Source organism: Electrophorus electricus, chromosome 15 (genome assembly GCF_013358815.1).
Source record: "Electrophorus electricus isolate fEleEle1 chromosome 15, fEleEle1.pri, whole genome shotgun sequence".
Classification (NCBI taxonomy): Eukaryota; Metazoa; Chordata; class Actinopteri; order Gymnotiformes; family Gymnotidae; genus Electrophorus; species Electrophorus electricus.
Genome location: NC_049549.1, coordinates 18,505,425 through 18,521,959, shown reverse-complemented (window position 1 = coordinate 18,521,959; position 16,535 = coordinate 18,505,425). Strand labels below are relative to the sequence as shown.

Sequence of the window (16,535 nt, the reverse complement as noted above, 5' to 3'; positions counted from 1 at the left end):
CTGCAACTTGTCCAGAATGCAGCAGGTATGGTGTTGGTATGGCGTTCTCTAATGGTTTGCTGAAAGCTGTATTTGGTTTTCATTTGGACTAAACATTACGCATACCGGTCTATCTGACGTTCAAAGGTTAAGTGTCTATGGCAAACCCAGAGAAAGGCATTTGTGTTCTGGAAATTATTCTTGGGCTTGTTAGATGAGTGTGTCTTCATTATATGAGCATGTGTTTATTAGATGAGTGTGTGTCTTGTGGTCAGAGAGACTTGGGTGGGACAGACACCCTGGAAAGGTCCACTGTCATTTTAAAGGGTCTTTGTCGCTTTGTTCTGACTATGCTTTACTGGAGTCTAGTGTCTGGAAAATACTTTGCAACTTCCTCCAGACTGAAAGGAATCATCAACCTTTTGTAGCATTCTTTGGGAATGTCTTTGGATTTGCGGAGAATTCCTTGGGCTGTGGTGTCGGGAAGCTACATGCTGCCAAGCTCACAATGATGATGAGCTAAGGTAAAATTTAATGGAGTTAAACGAGGGTAAGACAATGCAGCTAGTGGGTTCAAATTAAATGACTCTGATCCTTGATAGATTTTATGGAAAATAAAATAGTACAAAACTTTTATGTGATCTTATACAAATCATGTATATATCATACATATATTCTGTGTCCAAATATCTGTTTACATCACTGCTATGGAAACAGCTCCAGTAATGCTGCTCTATGTAGTGTTGGTCACTAGCCCACCTTCTGTAGTGTCACTACATGTTACTGAGCCCGGAGGTAGTGCATTTACTGAACAACCACCTTGACACAAGCGTTGCTATGGTTACTAGAATGCATATATTTCGTCACCTCAAACATGACGTCGACTGTTTTCTTGCGTCTCCATTATAAAGGCCAGTGCTGCCACCTGCTGGTGCGCATGCTCATTAACGTTCTGCCTGTTTCACTTTATGTCAGATGCCCAGAGCTCCCTAATTTTCGACAAAAAGTAATGTGGCCGAGTGATGTGGAGGGGTTTTGTTTTTCTGAGTAAGGAAACATCCTATAAAATCGAAGCATGCTGGAGGCGTGAAAAAACGCACTTTTACTCGCTGGAGTTCTGTTTTATTCCTCCAGGGGCGGTAATGAGCGAGCTGCTGTTTTCCCGAGATCAGCAGAAGAAGAGAAACGAGCGCACAGTTCGTTGCTTGGTTGTGACTCCTAAGTTACACAGACGCTGTCAGGAATGACAACCTGCACGGTTTACTAGCTCATTACTTGATTTAGGTATGAAGAACAAAAGGGCAAAATCTACCAAATTCGGAAGTAACAGAAAAAAAGGTAAGCTAATAACTATACAAGGACACAAAGGCAAGAGAATAAGTGGTGCTTTGTTGACAGCTACATGCTAGCTAGCGTTAGCCACTGTCAGCTAGTCTGGAGACAGCTAACTCTGGTTTAGCTTAGCGAGATACACATAATATCAGGTAGGGCTCTCTTCAGAGAGACACATTTGAGGTCGTTTTTAGCAGGAGACGCTTTTCTTATATATAAATCCAGCTCGTTTGAGTTGTGCTAGAAGGATCTGCTATTCAGGCGTGCATTAACTAGGGCTCTCCCTGCTTTTGTGTGCCAGTCTCCAGTGATGTCTCCCCTTCCACGAGCATCCCTCCTCTCGTGGAGGGCCAGGTGCGGTGTTTTCTTCGAGCCACCATGGGCAGGGTGGTGTGGGCAGCAGGCAGGCCGCCCCCCGTCACCCTGGTCCGACTTCGCTGGTGGGGGGAGGCAGCCGGTGGCACACTCTTCCGCCCCAGGGACGGAGCCCTCGCGCCACACAGAGACGTTAAAGACACCGCTCGTTTTCCAGTCCGTTGTGGACCCAAGCAGTTTACGTCATATTTGACAGGTAACGTAATGTGGACGTCTACATTTTAAATGTATACCAGTGTTGACACAGTTCACTGTAGATTCCTCTATATTTCCCTGCTGTTCTCTTTGAATTCGTGTATGCCTTCATCGTGCGTCCTCATTGCAGCGCGGGCCTGTGTGTTATTCACAGATATGGGTTTACTGGTGCTGGATGTTCTCACAAAACCTGATCACTTACCCATCGCACGTGTTCAAATAGCTGGCATTGCTAGATTGTCTCTATCCCACTCCATTAATGGATTTTTTACCCTTGTGTCACCAACATCTGAAAAACTGGGCAAGCTTCAGGTGGGTGCTGAACATAATGTAAGACATTGGTGTTCCCTCCCACTTCCCCAGTAGATGGTTTCAACCTTGTGCTCTCTCTGTAGGTCACACTGGCCCTGGAGCCACTAACTGAGACCTATGATGGCAGTAGCTCTATGCCAACCACAGACATGAGCACAGAGGTGCCGGAGTCCGTACCTGGGCTGCGGCCTCCGGCTCTGTCTCTCTGTGCTCCAAGCAGCGCTGGAAGAGAGTCTGTAGGAAACAGTTCCAGCAGCACACCCAGGTTTCTTTCGTCCTTTAGTTTTTGGCTGATTTATTTTGTACATTTTACTAAAATCATCAAAAAGTATTATTTTCTCAAATCAAAAAGAGTGACTGCGCACATTATAGAAGGACAGCTTCTATAATTTTAAATGTCTACTGACAAATGGGATGTGTCTGTCTTAATTATATATATTGTACCAGGGGGAAGGATCACCTGTACTTTCAAGGAAGAGGAAACGTTCCCTTCACAAGGAAAGCAGCAGGGCGACCTGATGACCAGCAGAACATTCTGCCTGCTCCAACTGCTGCTGTGGTTGGTCCTTCAACACCTGGACCGGACGCCTCTCTGGACCTCCTCTCTGGTAGGCTTCACAAACAGGTGGTTTCTGTCATTACAGTCTTTTGCATTTTTGTTTGTGATGAAATCAGAGCTGAAACACACTCCAGTTCAGTTAAGATCACCGCACTGTAGACATTCTCCAGTTCAGTTAAGATCACCGCACTGTAGACATTCTCCAGTTCAGTTAAGATCACCGCACTGTAGACATTCTCCAGTTCAGTTAAGATCACCGCACTGTAGACATTCTCCAGTTCAGTTCAGTGTAACACAGCTAATGCCAGCAGCACCTCTGTACTGTTCCCTTTCAGTTCTCCTTGAGCGTGGTAGCAAGCTTAGCAACGCCATGGTGATCTCAGCATTGAGGTCTGACATCGGTTCTGACATGGCACTGAAGGACACGCCCTTTCCTTTACCAAGAGACAACGCTGGAGCCGCTCCATTATCGTACGTCCCGCTGTTTGCTTTGAAAAATCAGCTTGTATGAGTAGAACAGGGCAATTGCTTGCTAGCGTAACTGTTTTGTGTTTGGGGAAGACCACCTATGCCCTCCTCAGGACGGCTGCTTCAGGACATCCTACGTTCTGACCTCCAGAGCTCCTCTCAGGACCCTGGGCTCACTGGTTCAGAGTGCATGGCACACATGCACAGCTCCGCTGTGGACTTGCTGCTGGGGAGGTAGTGTGCACATAACCTTTTCTCACCTGAAGGATCTGTGTGTCTGTGTGCTGAAGTTTCACTTGAGTTTAAATTTTTCAGTAATAGATTTGCAATCTCTGTTAAGACTGGTCTGTTCCACTCATTTACATTTATGGCATTTAGCTGATGCTTTTATCCAAAGTGACTTAGAATTATGAGTGAGTACAACTTGAGCAATTGAGGGTTAAGGGTCTTGCTCAGGAGCCCAAAAGTGGCAACTTGACAGTTGTGGGGCTTGAACCAGCAGCCTTCCGATTACAAGTCAAGTACTTTAACCACTGAGATACCACTGCCCATTCCTGTGCTAAATCAAATCAAATCGTATCCGCTGTGTGTCTTTGGCATAGGTAAGGTATGTTGTCCTTCCTCTGTTTTCAGTGTGTCTGGATCGGTACTTCCTGTCTGGGATGGTGAGAGTTCCCCACCAGGCTTGTTCTCGGCCTGCAGCAGTCTGCTCTTGGACAGTGACTTCAGTGATCCGCAGTATGATCAGAGTCTCCTGGAGAACCTCTTCTACAGAGCTCCAGTACGTGCCGCGTGAGACGTAACACTGCTCTTGGACAGCCCTCTGATATCCTACTGCAGCTTCCATAATCCTGCTTTGGTTTCTTCCATTCCAGTCTGACAGCTGTTTGAGTCCAACAGAAGATGAGTCTCACTGCAAACATAGCTCGGACAAAAAAAACAGGTCAGTTCATTTGCATCAACAATCCTGGTCCCTGATTCTTGGTGATGAACGGTTGACTGGTAACTTATGTTTGTTAAATTGCCATAGTGACAGGAAGAGCAATACCATTGTAGTCATTACTAAAGCAGTAATTTAATACATGTTGTTTTTAAATATTTTTTGGATCTCTGAAGACCGGTTGAGAATTCTGGTCAGTGTGCAAGACCCGAGGATAGTTTCCCTGAGCTCAGCGTGGACAGGGTTGCACTTCTGGGAAGAATCCGTTTAGCCAGAGTTAGCATCCTTCAGTTAGCACTCCCGACAAACACTACAGGTACACCAAGGATGCTCTCAAAGAGAGGAAGACCACCTCTGCCTCTAACAACCAAGAAATGGTACGATCTGAAAACCAGTCTCCCTTTTTATAATGGGAATGGTTATACTTGTATAAATAACTCCAGTCTTTCCTTGGCGTCTTCTCTAGCTCCTATTTCGTGGAATATTTCTTTCCATTACCATCTTCTGATAAGAACGAGCCTGGATCTTCAGTTCCAGCCGAGGTCACGCGAGTCGTTTCCAGTAAAGTTGTGGAAGGAGGTGAGCTTTGCCTTTTGTCTGTAAGTAGTGACCAGAGCACAGCCGCATTGACTGAATGGTAAGTAGAACGCATCTATTTCCCCAGCGTTGAACTTCCGTCAGCGCAGTGTCTTTCCAGTACACTTTGATGGCCCCACCATCAAGCGGTGGTGGGACACCAACCTTCCTTTCAAAATCTACTGCAGGCAAAGTTTTCAGAAGAAGGTAAGTGTGGCATTTATCACATCTATCAGTGCCTGTAGTGTGATGGGAGTGCCAGGTGTTCTGTCGTGCGGAGTGGATGAGGTTTTGTTGGATGTTTCAGCCTGTTCCCATCGGGATGGCAGAATTCCCCCTGCGCTGTGTGCTGCAGAGTGATGAGCTGACCATCACTACTGTCTTGCCTGTCCACACGCTGGAGGACAGCCCAAGCAAACAGGACACTGGGCCTCTGAAGGTAATATGCCCTTCAGTGAGTGGGGTGCTGTCCTCTGATTTTATTTCATAATAAGTTGCGAAGTAGTGAAATGAAATTAAAGGTGAGGCTTTTTTTCCTTAATTTCGCCTGAAGGTGTCGTTTGAGCTAGTTGAAGACAAGAAGGGCTTCTCCTCCAAGAGCAGGTTGAGGAAGGTGGCAGGGGGCGCAGGTGCGTCCCCTCGGAGAATGCTGTCCCAGGAGGCAGATGTCTCCGCAGGGCCATGGGACGGCGAGCACACAGGAGGGTTTCTGTCTCTCCGAGAGGAAGAGTACAGGACAGACTCCTCAAGGCGAGCAACTCCTCCCAACCACACCATCCAAATGTCCCGGTCCCGTTCTGCCTCACCACGAAGCGGAGCACCAGACCCTCGCCCCACCCAGGAGGAGCAGAGTGATGTGCTGCTTCACGTCTTGCTCATGGTCCCGGACGGGAAGGACTTCGTCTGCTCCCCCATGCAGCCCAACGTCTATCTGAACTGTAAGCTGTTTGGGTCTGAGGAGTGCACGCGATCCATGGTCAGCTGGGGACAGACGCAGCCAACATTCAGCTTGGTTCAGGTTGGAGCACTGGGGTTGGGGTTGGATTTGTTTTGTTTTGTTTTTTCTATGGAAAGATATTTGGCCAAAGTAAGTGTGATCTCAGTTCATCAATCTGATATGTGTCTGTATGTGCATGCTTGTGCACGTGTGTGTGTCCTGCAGGTTGCTCCATTGACTCTCACTTCCAAACTTCTGGAGAGAATGAGGAACAATGTCATGGTAATAGAGGTTTGGCTGAGGACCAGCAGGTCAGATGAGGACAAACTCCTCGGGCTGGTTAAACTGCCTCTGCATCAGTTCTACATGTCCTTCAGGTTGGCTTCAGCACAGTTAATATTAATGAACTACACGAGGAGGAATGACAACACCTAATTTACATGTTTCCTTGGGTGTAAAGACACTGTGGTCAAATCTTGAATTCCCTTTAACTGAACTGTGATTGTATGGCCAGTTTTCCCCTGTTTCTAGACAAAGGCACACGTTTTATGGCGCATGTTTTGTGTCCCGTAGAGACCCCAAGGTCTCCCAGCTGCTCCTGCAGGCTGAGTACCCCGTGGTGGCGGTGGACGGCTACGTGCCCGTAGTGGACATCTTCACGGGTGACGCTCGTGGGAGCCTGAGGGTGTGCTTGGCCATGGGGCATGCCCAGCAGGTCGTGGCCCTCCAGCGTGGCAGAGACGAGGAGATGGGCTCCGGAGCTCAGCCGCCCCGGCCGACCCACCTGCTGGACCAGAGCCCTGCAGCGGACAGGAAGGTCCGTCCAGCTGGAGTGTGTAAAACAGCAGTGGTAGCTCAGTGGTGAAGGTACTTGACTTGTAATCAGAAGGTTGCTGCCCCACCACTGCCAGGTTACCACTGTTGGGCCCCTCAGCAACACCCTTAACCCTCAATTACTCAAGTTGTACTCAGTCAGAATTGTAAGTTGCTTTGGATAAATGCGTCAGCTAAATGCTGTAAATGTAAAACACACGCGTGTCAGACTCACTCCTGGAGGGTCACTGCACTGCAAGGATAGCGAGGGGCATTTACACAGAACATTTCACACAGAAGACAGTTAATGAAAAATATGAAAGACTCATTTAAGTAGGAAAGGGTTTTTTTTGTTTGTTTTTGTTTTTTTAAACCTAATTAAAATGAATAAAATACTGTAATCTTTTTAAAAATCTAACATTGTAAAATAATCTAATCAAGCAAAAGTGTAGTAAGTTAGGTTAAAAAACAGAAGTGCAGTGTGAATGTGCAGCAGAACTAAGGTGAAGATTGGGGTCTAGACTCTGGTTTAGAGATGACTGGGTTGGACTTGTTCCTGACAGTATTAGTGCTGTAAAATATTTTATTTACCAGAGGTGTGACTTTTCCATGGTGGAACATCCCAAATAATCAGCCAGTAATGAGCATAGACAGTGCTGTTCTCCTCCAGGACTGCAGATTCACACGTCCCAAACGTTCAGAAGCCCAGTCAGGCGTCAGGCCTTGCACACAGGCTTTCAGCACTTAGAGCGGTTCTTTTTCAATGGTGAACAGAAATATTTATTTTCTCAGTTTTCTCACAGTGTTTTTAATGCGGTTTTGTTCACCTGCTACGTAGGCGCCCACGGCCGGCGAGGTTGTAGCTGACGTCCTGATGGAGCACGTGTTTGTGGTGCGGGTGGAGAAAGTGAAGGGCCTGACCCCGCTGCAGTCCACCGTCTGGGGAGAGGCAGACTGCTACACACAGTACTCCTTCCCCACCCAGGAGGTGGAGGCCATGGAGCACATCAACCCACACACTGTGGAGAGCAGTAAGCAGCTGTGTGGGTGTGGGTTTGGGTGTTGTGGTGCGGGTGTGGGTATTGTGGGTGTTTTCTATCATTTAATATTACTCAATTTTATTAAATTTAAATCCTTTCCTTTTCTGTAGCTCTAGATCTTAAGCCCTACCGAACAGCTACCACACTCTGCGTACCTGATCCTGTGTTTGGACACTGCGAGACGCATGTTCTGCTAGCGTCCCCTGGTGTTCCCGTGCAGAGACTGCTCCTCAGCTCCCTGGCCAGCCAGGGCCTCGCTAACGGGGGAGGAATCCAGTTTGAAGTGTGGTGCAGGTAAGGAAGTGAGTGCTGTCTGGGGCTCGGTACCCATACAGTGCCAGGTATGTGGTGAGGAACACAACAGGAATGTTTAAGAAGGAATTATTCATCTTTAGAAGGTTCCTGTAATCCTGTTTGTTATTATGTTGGTATTGTATTGACAAATTAAGCCTACAGACAATACAAAAAAAAAAACACAAACACATTTAAAAACAAGCAAGGTGTTGTTTGGTAACCTTTGGCAGGTATTAGTCAAAAGTCAAAATTCATTTCTGTAGCGCTTTTTACAACAGCTGTTGTCACAAAGCTTTACAAATGTCCAAATCCAAGCCCCCAGTGAGCAAGCCGAGGGCGACAGTGGCCAGGAAAAACACGGAAGAGGAAAGTAAAAAATAAACAATTAATGTCTAGTGTAATTTTCTAGAGGTCCTAGTCTGGTCTTGATGGTGTGCATGTGTCTGAGACCCATCCTGCACGAGAACGTCCATCAAGGGCAATGGAGAAGTGGTTGGCTGGGGCGGAGGTGTGGTGGGCTGCAGCAAGGGGCACCAGGGGGTGGTGGGAGTAGCCATGGCAGCTGAGACGGGTTGAGGGTCAGTAACACCAAGACATCAGGGGTAGGTGAACCTCGGCAGAAAGAAAGACTAGATTATTAGGCATGTCCAGGTACTTGGATGTGTAAATTATAGAACTATAGTGTGCAAAGATGGACTCTGGCAGATCTAGCTATGACAGCACAGCTAAAAGGAAAGAGCCAGAAGTGACAGCATCATAACATGCCAGTTTACCATAAGTCTCAATGCCCATGAACCCTCCAGTTCTACACCTTTACCTAAGATGGGAAGAAGTTAATAAAATGCCTGACCATACAGATTGATTTTCAGCCTAGCCTTAAACACTGAGACCGTGTCTGAGTCTCGAACATTTACAGGAAGGTTATTCCATAGTGTGGGAGCTTTATAGGAAAATGCTCTGCCCCCTGTGGTATATTTTCTTATTCTTGGTACTAGTAAAGAGCTGCAGCTTTTGATCTAAGCAGATGTGGTGGGTCATCATGCACTAGGAGTTCTAGGTACTGTGGGGCATAACTATTCAGTGCTTTGTGGGTCATTAGCAATATTTTATAATCATAATGGACTAGCTTTTCTGCATCATGTGAGGAGAGCATGTTCCTAATCTTTGAAATGTTCTTGAGCTGGAGAAAGGCAGTCCTAGAAATATTATTAATATGAGCGAAAGACTACGATCCATAATAATGCCAAGATCTTTATGCCAAGATCTGTAACTTTAATGGTCTCATTTAACAATGAGACCATTGAGGTTCATTGAGTAATTAGAGAGTGAGGATCTAGCTGTCTGCACGTCCTAGCTGTCTCTGGGTCCAATAGAAGCACCTCTGTTTTGTCAGGTATTACTACCCAAATGTTCGGGAACAGCTGGCAGCCAGAGGCACTCTGCCCATGGCCAAGCTGTGTGCCATGGTGACGCTGCAGGGCCGGAGCCAAGCCACGGGGACATTCCAGGGTCAGAGCCCAGCCGAGGCTCAGCTCTTCTCCCTCCCACTCATCCCAAGGACAGACAGGCCTTCCAAGATCCAGCCCCAGCCTTCAGGTAAGCTGTTAATCTTATAAAACAGAGAGTAAAATATGACTTAAGCTTTAATTTACTAAAGGGTTGAATGATATTCCCTGATTTATTAGGGTGTTAATACTGTATAATAGCACCATATATATTGGCTAGCAGGGCTCCTTGAAGTGAGTGTTCAGTACAGGAGCCGACCAGTGAGGATGAGCGGTGTGAGGAGTGGTGTATCCCCCCGCGTGGTGTACCTGCTAGTGGGCTTGCACAGAGCCATGGGACTGCAGGCTGCAGCACGGTGGGTGACTGGCCCTGCCCCTTTCACTCCCAGACACGCCCCAGACACGCCCCAGACACGCCCCAGCCCTCCCCAGTGACTAATACCTCCCCTAATGGGAAAACTGAAGTCTTGCTTTATGTAACAGTACTGAGCCTCATGACATTTTGGGGGGGGTATTTCAGGGTGTATGTCCCACAGTTCCGTAGACTGGCCCTCATCCTGTTCCCCTCTGTTCCCAGCGCCCTGGGCCTGCCGTACTTCTCTGAGGTAGGGGTGAATGCCCTGGTGAGTGTGCAGCTGTCCTTCCTGCCGGCACAGGAGAGCCAGAGCACGCGTGTGGTCGCACGTACCTTCTGCCCCGAGTTTGAGTACCACGCCGAGTTCTGCTGCCCTCTGCTTATTCAGAGGGAGGGCGGCGAGAGCGTCAGTCTGGCTGAGCTGCTACAGGAGGCTACGGCTGTCTTCACTGTTTACCACAGAGACACACACAAGGGTGAGACACCCAAGCACAATTACCACACAGCATTAATGTCTCTTACTGTTTTAATCTGAGGTCCACACAGTAGTCATATCGTTCAAGGCCAAGGGGTTTGGTTATCCTGAGAAATCACATTTTTGATCCCAGCCATTCTTGAATGGTATTAATCGGAATTTTGGTCAGACAAGGCATTAACATGATCTAACTAAGTGAAAATATCAAATAAATCAATAAATCTGAACCTTCAGCTGTGTTACCCATGTGTTTTAGGTCATGAGACACATTGCAGCCACAGTCTGTCCTCTATGTGATTTTTCCCTCCATATCATGTACCGTTAGTGGCCTTGCTGAGCTCTTTATCTTGTGTTTGACTCTGTTTCGTTGCAGGGGTCCCATGGAGGTCGAGGGACGGTGTGCTGGGCTTGGCGAGAGTTGGGCTAGCAGATCTCCTTCATAAAAGAACAGGTGAGCAGGGCAGAGATGAAGGTGTTCACCTCGGTCCACTGAACTCCTCACAGCAGCACTTCCCATCCCCAGGCGTTTCCGGCTGGTTCGCTCTGTCCCTGCCCCCTGGCTTGGGGGCAGGATGCAGCCTGACACCGGTGGGCGGGCTGGAGCTGTCCATAAACTTCGCCCAGTGCGCAGACCGTGAGCGCCTGCTCAGGTCAGCCCAGCTCCTGGGCTGGGAGGTCCCAAAACCCGGCGAAGAGGAGGAGGATGAAGAGGATGGAGACGCGTCTTCAGAGCGGCACCGCCTGCTGGTGTTGTCTGTGTCCGTACCGCGCGCCTGGGTTCCCGTCCACTGCCTGCTGCTGCCGGGCCACAGTGAACTTCAGCGATCCACCTACTGTTACTACAGATACAAGCTGTATGAGCAGGAGGCCTGCTGCTCTGCCCTCAGACGCCCAGCCCTGGAGCAGGGCAGGGCCACGCTGGCCTTCCCGGTTGCCCACATCCTGGAGCTGAGAGAGACTCAGCCTCTGCGCTGGTACCTGAGGGAGGAGCGGTTGGAGGTGCAGCTTTGGGTCTCTTTTGGGAAACAGAAGAGAGTCCGTCCGCACGACTCTGATCGCCTAGTCGGATCTGCCTTCATCAACCTCTCAGCACTGGCAGCGGTAAAAGACAAGCAGACAATAAGTGGTACGTCTTTCTCAGAAACATCTGAACACTGTAGGTGTTTAAATAACCATCCAACTGTGTAAGGAGGATCTCTGTCTTGCAGCTCTCTATCTCTCTCTCACACACACACACACACACACACACACACACACTACTCCTGAAGTTTATCTGGTAGCATGTGGTGCTGGCAACACTAATGTCCTGGGTTTAGTACCCAGGGAGCACACATACTGTCGCACTAATAAACACATAGGCCACTCTGGGTAAGACTGTCTGCTAAATGCAGTAACTCAGGATTTACCGCTCTTTAAAGTTCATGTTCATTCTGGTTTTAGTGCTTTCAACCTCAGTACATGTTTCCCAGAACCTTTTGCTGTTTGTTTGGAAACAGTAATGTAGTAATGTTCTCGTTTCCTGTGCAGGTGTGTACCCTCTATTTAAGCGTTCTGCTGCTGACATGGGAGGAGCTGCTCTGAGAGTCCACATCGCTGCGACCACTGACTCCGCCCCATACACAGCCCTGCCCACCAGCCAGGAAGAGGTGGAGCATCTGAGTAACTCAGGAGAGGAAGAGGAGGACAGGGAGCCCTCGTCCGGCATGTCTAGACAGTCTCACACCTCCAGCAGCGTGCAGGGAAGGCCTGACCGCAGATCAGCAGTGGTGCAGGCATCCCACGACACAGAGCTCCCGGATGACAAGTCCTTCACAGCGACAGTCAGTGTAGAGAGAGCCATGCACCTCAGTCTGAGAGGTACCGTACCTCACTGAAGGCATTGTTGGCGTATAGAAAGTTCATAACGTACATTTGATGTTTGTTTTTTAGAATCACAGTATCACATTTAACTTTTTTAACTACTCACAGGGTATCTCAGTTAAAAATGTCTGCGCTTTTAAAAACCTGATGAACAGTTTGCAGGGTTTTTTCTGTAAAACATCCAAATACATTATTGTATTCTGAGTTTCCTGTTTTTGAAAAGGAGATTTGTGATGGTGTTTAAAGGCTTCAACAGTCTCCCTTCAGTAAGTTCAGTAAGTGGCAGCATTATAGTGATTTTAAAGGTTTCAGTATTGTAGTTATTGTGCTACAGACAGATTTGAAGAATTAAGCCCCCTTTGTGTTTTCTTGTAAAGTCTTTACTCACGACCCCATAAGCCAGTGATGACTTGGGAGCAGTGTATATTTTTTGCCTAATTACATAATTGTTTAATTGCCTAGTGCTTTAATGGTGCCTTGTTGCCACGTCTAGTGTGTACCGTGTGTTCGTCCACAGGTTGTCCTTTAGCTGAGCGTGGTGATGTTCTCCCCAGCTGCTGTGTGTCGTACGCCACAGCTGATGCCCCTGGCGTGGTGACCACGGCTGTGGTGCGGGACAGTGGCTGTCCTGTGTGGGACCACCAGCAGGACTGCAGGTCAGACCCCTCACTGAGGTCGGGGCTGTACCGCTCGCACGCCTGGGTGGCTGCTAATTGTTCTTTGTTCTTTGTTTGCTGCAGGCTTTCCAAGGAGCTTCTTGTGGATCCACAGCAGTTGCTGGTTTTCAAAGTTTGGCACAGAGGAGGTGCAGCCAGTGCCCATGCCAGCCCTGTCTCACTGGTTTTGCTTTGTGCTGTTACTCAGACTGGCGACCTTACTGTGAGCTGAACCCTTTACAGCTCATCTCTTGTGTTTGTGTCACAGACGTTGAGAGGGTCATCGGCTTCGCCTCTGTGGACCTGTCCCCACTCCTGTCTGGCTTTCAGTCCGTGTGTGGCTGGTACAACATCACAGACTTCAGCGGGCAGTGCCAGGGACAGCTCAAAGTGGCTGTGTCTCCCCTGGTGGGTGTGCAGCAGCTCCGTCCCCAGAGGCAGGCTGCCTGCGAGATCTCTGCCCCTGATGCCAGTGTAAGACACCTAAGCGCCTCTATTTAATGGGCTCGTTTTTTAAAATCCTAATATTCAGTTGTCTCATAAAACAATTTAAAATACAAGAGGAGACTACTGGGAAAGCAGGAGGGTCCTGTGCCCTCTGGCGGAGCACCACCCCGCTGGCAGTGATCGGCACTGCTCATGTCGTTGTTGCAGACTCTGTTTAGTGCCCTGCCACTGTGTTACCAAACCACGGGCATGTACAGGAGTTTCCCCAGCCACAAGATCAGCTCCTCCTCCGAACACCTCCGCCTGCTCTCTGCCAGGTAAGAAGCGTGAGGACTGTATCCTGACACTCAACTCCAGTGTGTCTTCCTGTTTTAAAGGTGCGCTTTCACAGGACAAGGCTAGCATGGCTGAAGATGAATGAGAATGTACTATAACGCTGTTAGTTAGCTACTGACTGCACCGTTGTCCTTTCACTGTGGTTCTGTCAGGTCTGCTGTGACTGATCATCGCGATGAGCACATGGACAGCGTTCACTGTTTCCACCCGGCTGTGCAGGGGGCGGGGAGCAGCTCACTGGCTCCCTCTGCAGGAGACACCCAGCACTCCACCTCAGCGCTCATCTCGGCTCTCAGGTACTGGTGCCTGCCGTCTGAAGAGCTCAGATGTGAAGAGTCATGCCATGCTGACGGTGTTAATGGTCATCATCATCATCATCTCCTCCTTTGGCTGATGTTAACAACAAGAAGAATAACAACAGCAACAATAATAATTATAATAGTAATAATAGTTTAATTTGTATAGTGTATTTTGTTGCTCAGTGGTTAAGGTACTGGACTACTAATCAGAGGGTTGCTGGTTCAAGTCCCCCCACTGCCAGGTTGCCACTCTTGGGCCCCTGAACAAGACCTTTAACCCTCAATTACTCAAGCTGTGTTCAGAATTGTAAGTTGCTTTGGATAAAAGCATCAGATAAATGCTGTAAATTTTCATGCGTAAGATCACTTTGCAGTGAAGTAGCACAAGAACTTAAAAAAGGAGTTAAACCATGTAGAGGAGGAAGATGGTGGTGTTGTGATGAAGAGTAGAGTTATGAGTTAGCACATCAGGATTCTTACACTTTCAGAAAGAACCTTACTGAGCTGGATGATATTCAGAGGTACTTCAGCCGCAAGTTGTCCACTCCTGAGTTCTCTGGAGAGGCAGAACAGGGCCGCCAGCCTGGGCAGGAGAAGCACGGAGGTCCGGCATACTGTCCACAGACACTGGAGGGAGACGCCCAGAGCGTCATGAAGGGTAAGGCAGGACTAACAGCTGGTGCTCTCCCAAAGGGGGTCAAGAACAGTTCTCAGACTGGATAAATTTAAAATGTTTGTGTTTTGAATATTCAAACTGTTTAGGTGTGCGTGAACATCAGAGTGAAGCAGCATCTTCAAACACCGTTAGGGACCAAACCCCACCTGCGGGTCAAACAGAAGTGTGTTTGTTCTCTGCTGAGGGTCATTTAACACCAGTAGAGTCTGAGAGCAGTAAGACAGAGACCTGTTCTCAGAAAGACCTAGAGACTAGACTGGAGAACATCTCCACTCTCATCTCTCCTGACCCAGAAGAGTCCAGCCTTTCCTCCATCCCTGAGGACCTCCACGAGGACCAGTGCTCCACTGGTGGTGATGATGGAGAGAATGAGGAAGAACAGGACGAGGAGTTTGAAGAGATGCTGATAGAACCTCGTCCTCTGAATGAGGTTACCTCGGTGACGGATAGGACCAGCCCCTGGACGAGTGTCCTGTCTGATCCTGATCTTGGTTCTTTAGAGAGTGTGGAGGCGGTGGGCCAGCATGGGTGTGGGTCCAGCCTTCCACAGGAAAAACAGAGAGACACTGCCATGGCAATGTCCCCTGCTCCCTCCCAACCTCTGACCTCTGAACTCACTGATGCAGACCTGTCTGATGGGTTTGGATCAGTCGCGGAGTGTGCATGTGTAAGTCCTGGCAAGGGGCACAGTGATGAAGAGGAGAAGGTCACTGTAGGTCTGCGTGAGGAGCACAGTGATGAAGAGGAGAAGGTCACTGTAGGTCTGTGTGAGGAGCACAGTGATGAAGAAGAGACGCTCAGTGTCGGTTTGCGTGAGGAGCACAGTGATGAAGAAGAGACGCTCAGTGTCGGTTTGCGTGAGGAGCACAGTGATGAAGAAGAGACGCTCAGTGTCGGTTTGCGTGAGGAGCACAGTGATGAAGAGGAGAAGGTCACTGTAGGTCTGCGTGAGGAGCACAGTGATGAAGAGGAGAAGGTCACTGTAGGTCTGTGTGAGGAGCACAGTGATGAAGAAGAGACGCTCAGTGTCGGTTTGCGTGAGGAGCACAGTGATGAAGAGGAGAAGGTCACTGTAGGTCTGCGTGAGGACTCCACACAGGGCATCCAGCAGACTTTATACCACACTCAGCAGGACAGCACGTCTGGTTCAGAAGATGAGTCGCAATTACCTCCCAGTACAGGACCCAGTACAACAGCATGTGCTGTAGACCGTTATGAAACTCACACAAAGCTGTATCCTTTCTGCCCCTTTATTAAATGAAATATTTTTGTTTCTCTAATTCTTCTCTGCCTGATTGTTTCAAGCTGTTCATTAATAGAATCAACATACTTTTTTGTTCGTTTTGTTTGTACCTTAACCCACATTCTTCTAGCTGTGATGCCGTAGAGATTCCAAATTTCTTCCTCCCATCACACCACTTAGAAGCATCGATGAGAGCTCTGCGCTTGGCGCCTGTGTTCCCCTCTGTCTCCTCAGGGCCTGTAAGTAGAGCACCTAATCCAGTTTCCTGTCCATTTCCTTCCCCAGTATAGGTGTATGTTTATTCTTTTATTATTATATTTCCGAGATAGTCACATTTGTTAAGCCACAGCATCGATATAGTTGCTGTGGTGCAGCATTCCCTGTCCAGATTCAGGAGTGTTGGGATTGGTTTATATATGTTTATGTGAAGGGTTTTTTGTATGGTCTAAAATGCCTCTTTTTAAGGGGACTGTGAAGTCTGAGGGTACATATCGAAGAGCCTTTCACCCAAAGACACGCATTCCACCATTGTCAGCAAACGGAGAAGAAACAAAACGAATTGCAAAGATTTTTGCCACCAATTTTACAGAGCAAAGTTGACACTTCACAAGATTTACACAGACTTGTACTCCTCTCTTTCCATGTGTTGTGTACAGTAAATTTACATAATTATTTATTGATTGCATAAATGTATATCTAAATAAGGTCCATGTTTACTACAGCTATTTTGAATAATGTTAGAAATAAAAAAAGATTGTGTATTTGCTGTAAGTATTTTTATTTTTCTAAAAGAGTTAAAAGCAGATAATAAAGCAGCTTTTATTTTCAGGTCTGTATTTTTTGTTAATAATTAAGAAAATCAT

The 16,535-nt window shown here is 47.9% G+C and overlaps 1 protein-coding gene across 4 annotated transcripts; it reads left to right on the top strand.

Annotated features, from left to right (window-relative positions):
• Positions 1–1,171: 1,171 nt before the first annotated feature.
• On the top strand, positions 1,172–16,500 carry c2cd3 (C2 domain containing 3 centriole elongation regulator). 4 transcript variants are annotated; one of them, XM_035534204.1, is made up of 34 exons: positions 1,172–1,317; positions 1,613–1,882; positions 2,036–2,193; positions 2,277–2,458; positions 2,641–2,801; positions 3,088–3,223; positions 3,314–3,454; positions 3,854–4,001; positions 4,096–4,163; positions 4,337–4,537; positions 4,627–4,739; positions 4,825–4,943; positions 5,044–5,175; positions 5,290–5,754; positions 5,899–6,050; positions 6,247–6,490; positions 7,325–7,529; positions 7,637–7,820; positions 9,214–9,416; positions 9,549–9,681; positions 9,903–10,156; positions 10,529–10,606; positions 10,679–11,281; positions 11,683–12,012; positions 12,533–12,671; positions 12,756–12,820; positions 12,940–13,145; positions 13,326–13,435; positions 13,607–13,750; positions 14,242–14,411; positions 14,516–15,129; positions 15,355–15,662; positions 15,803–15,911; positions 16,138–16,500. In XM_035534204.1, the coding sequence occupies exons 1-34, from the start codon at positions 1,266–1,268 to the stop codon at positions 16,270–16,272; spliced, it is 6,732 nt and encodes a 2,243-aa protein (XP_035390097.1). In that variant the 5' UTR covers positions 1,172–1,265; the 3' UTR covers positions 16,273–16,500. The 4 variants fall into 4 exon arrangements, with proteins under 4 accessions (XP_035390097.1, XP_035390096.1, XP_035390095.1 ...); XM_035534203.1 differs by having other exon boundaries at positions 14,516–15,370; positions 15,506–15,662; XM_035534202.1 differs by having other exon boundaries at positions 7,325–7,517; positions 14,516–15,662.
• The last annotated feature ends 35 nt before the right edge of the window (positions 16,501–16,535 follow it).

Bases quoted from the DNA above. Each gene is read 5' to 3' on its own strand.
- c2cd3 (XM_035534201.1), top strand. From the start codon at position 1,266: ATGAAGAACAAAAGGGCAAAATCTACCAAATTCGGAAGTAACAGAAAA. The intron at 10,157-10,528 runs GTGAGACACCCA...GTTTCGTTGCAG, and splicing joins CCACAGAGACACACACAAGG to GGGTCCCATGGAGGTCGAGG. The intron at 14,412-14,515 runs GTAAGGCAGGAC...CAAACTGTTTAG, and splicing joins CGCCCAGAGCGTCATGAAGG to GTGTGCGTGAACATCAGAGT.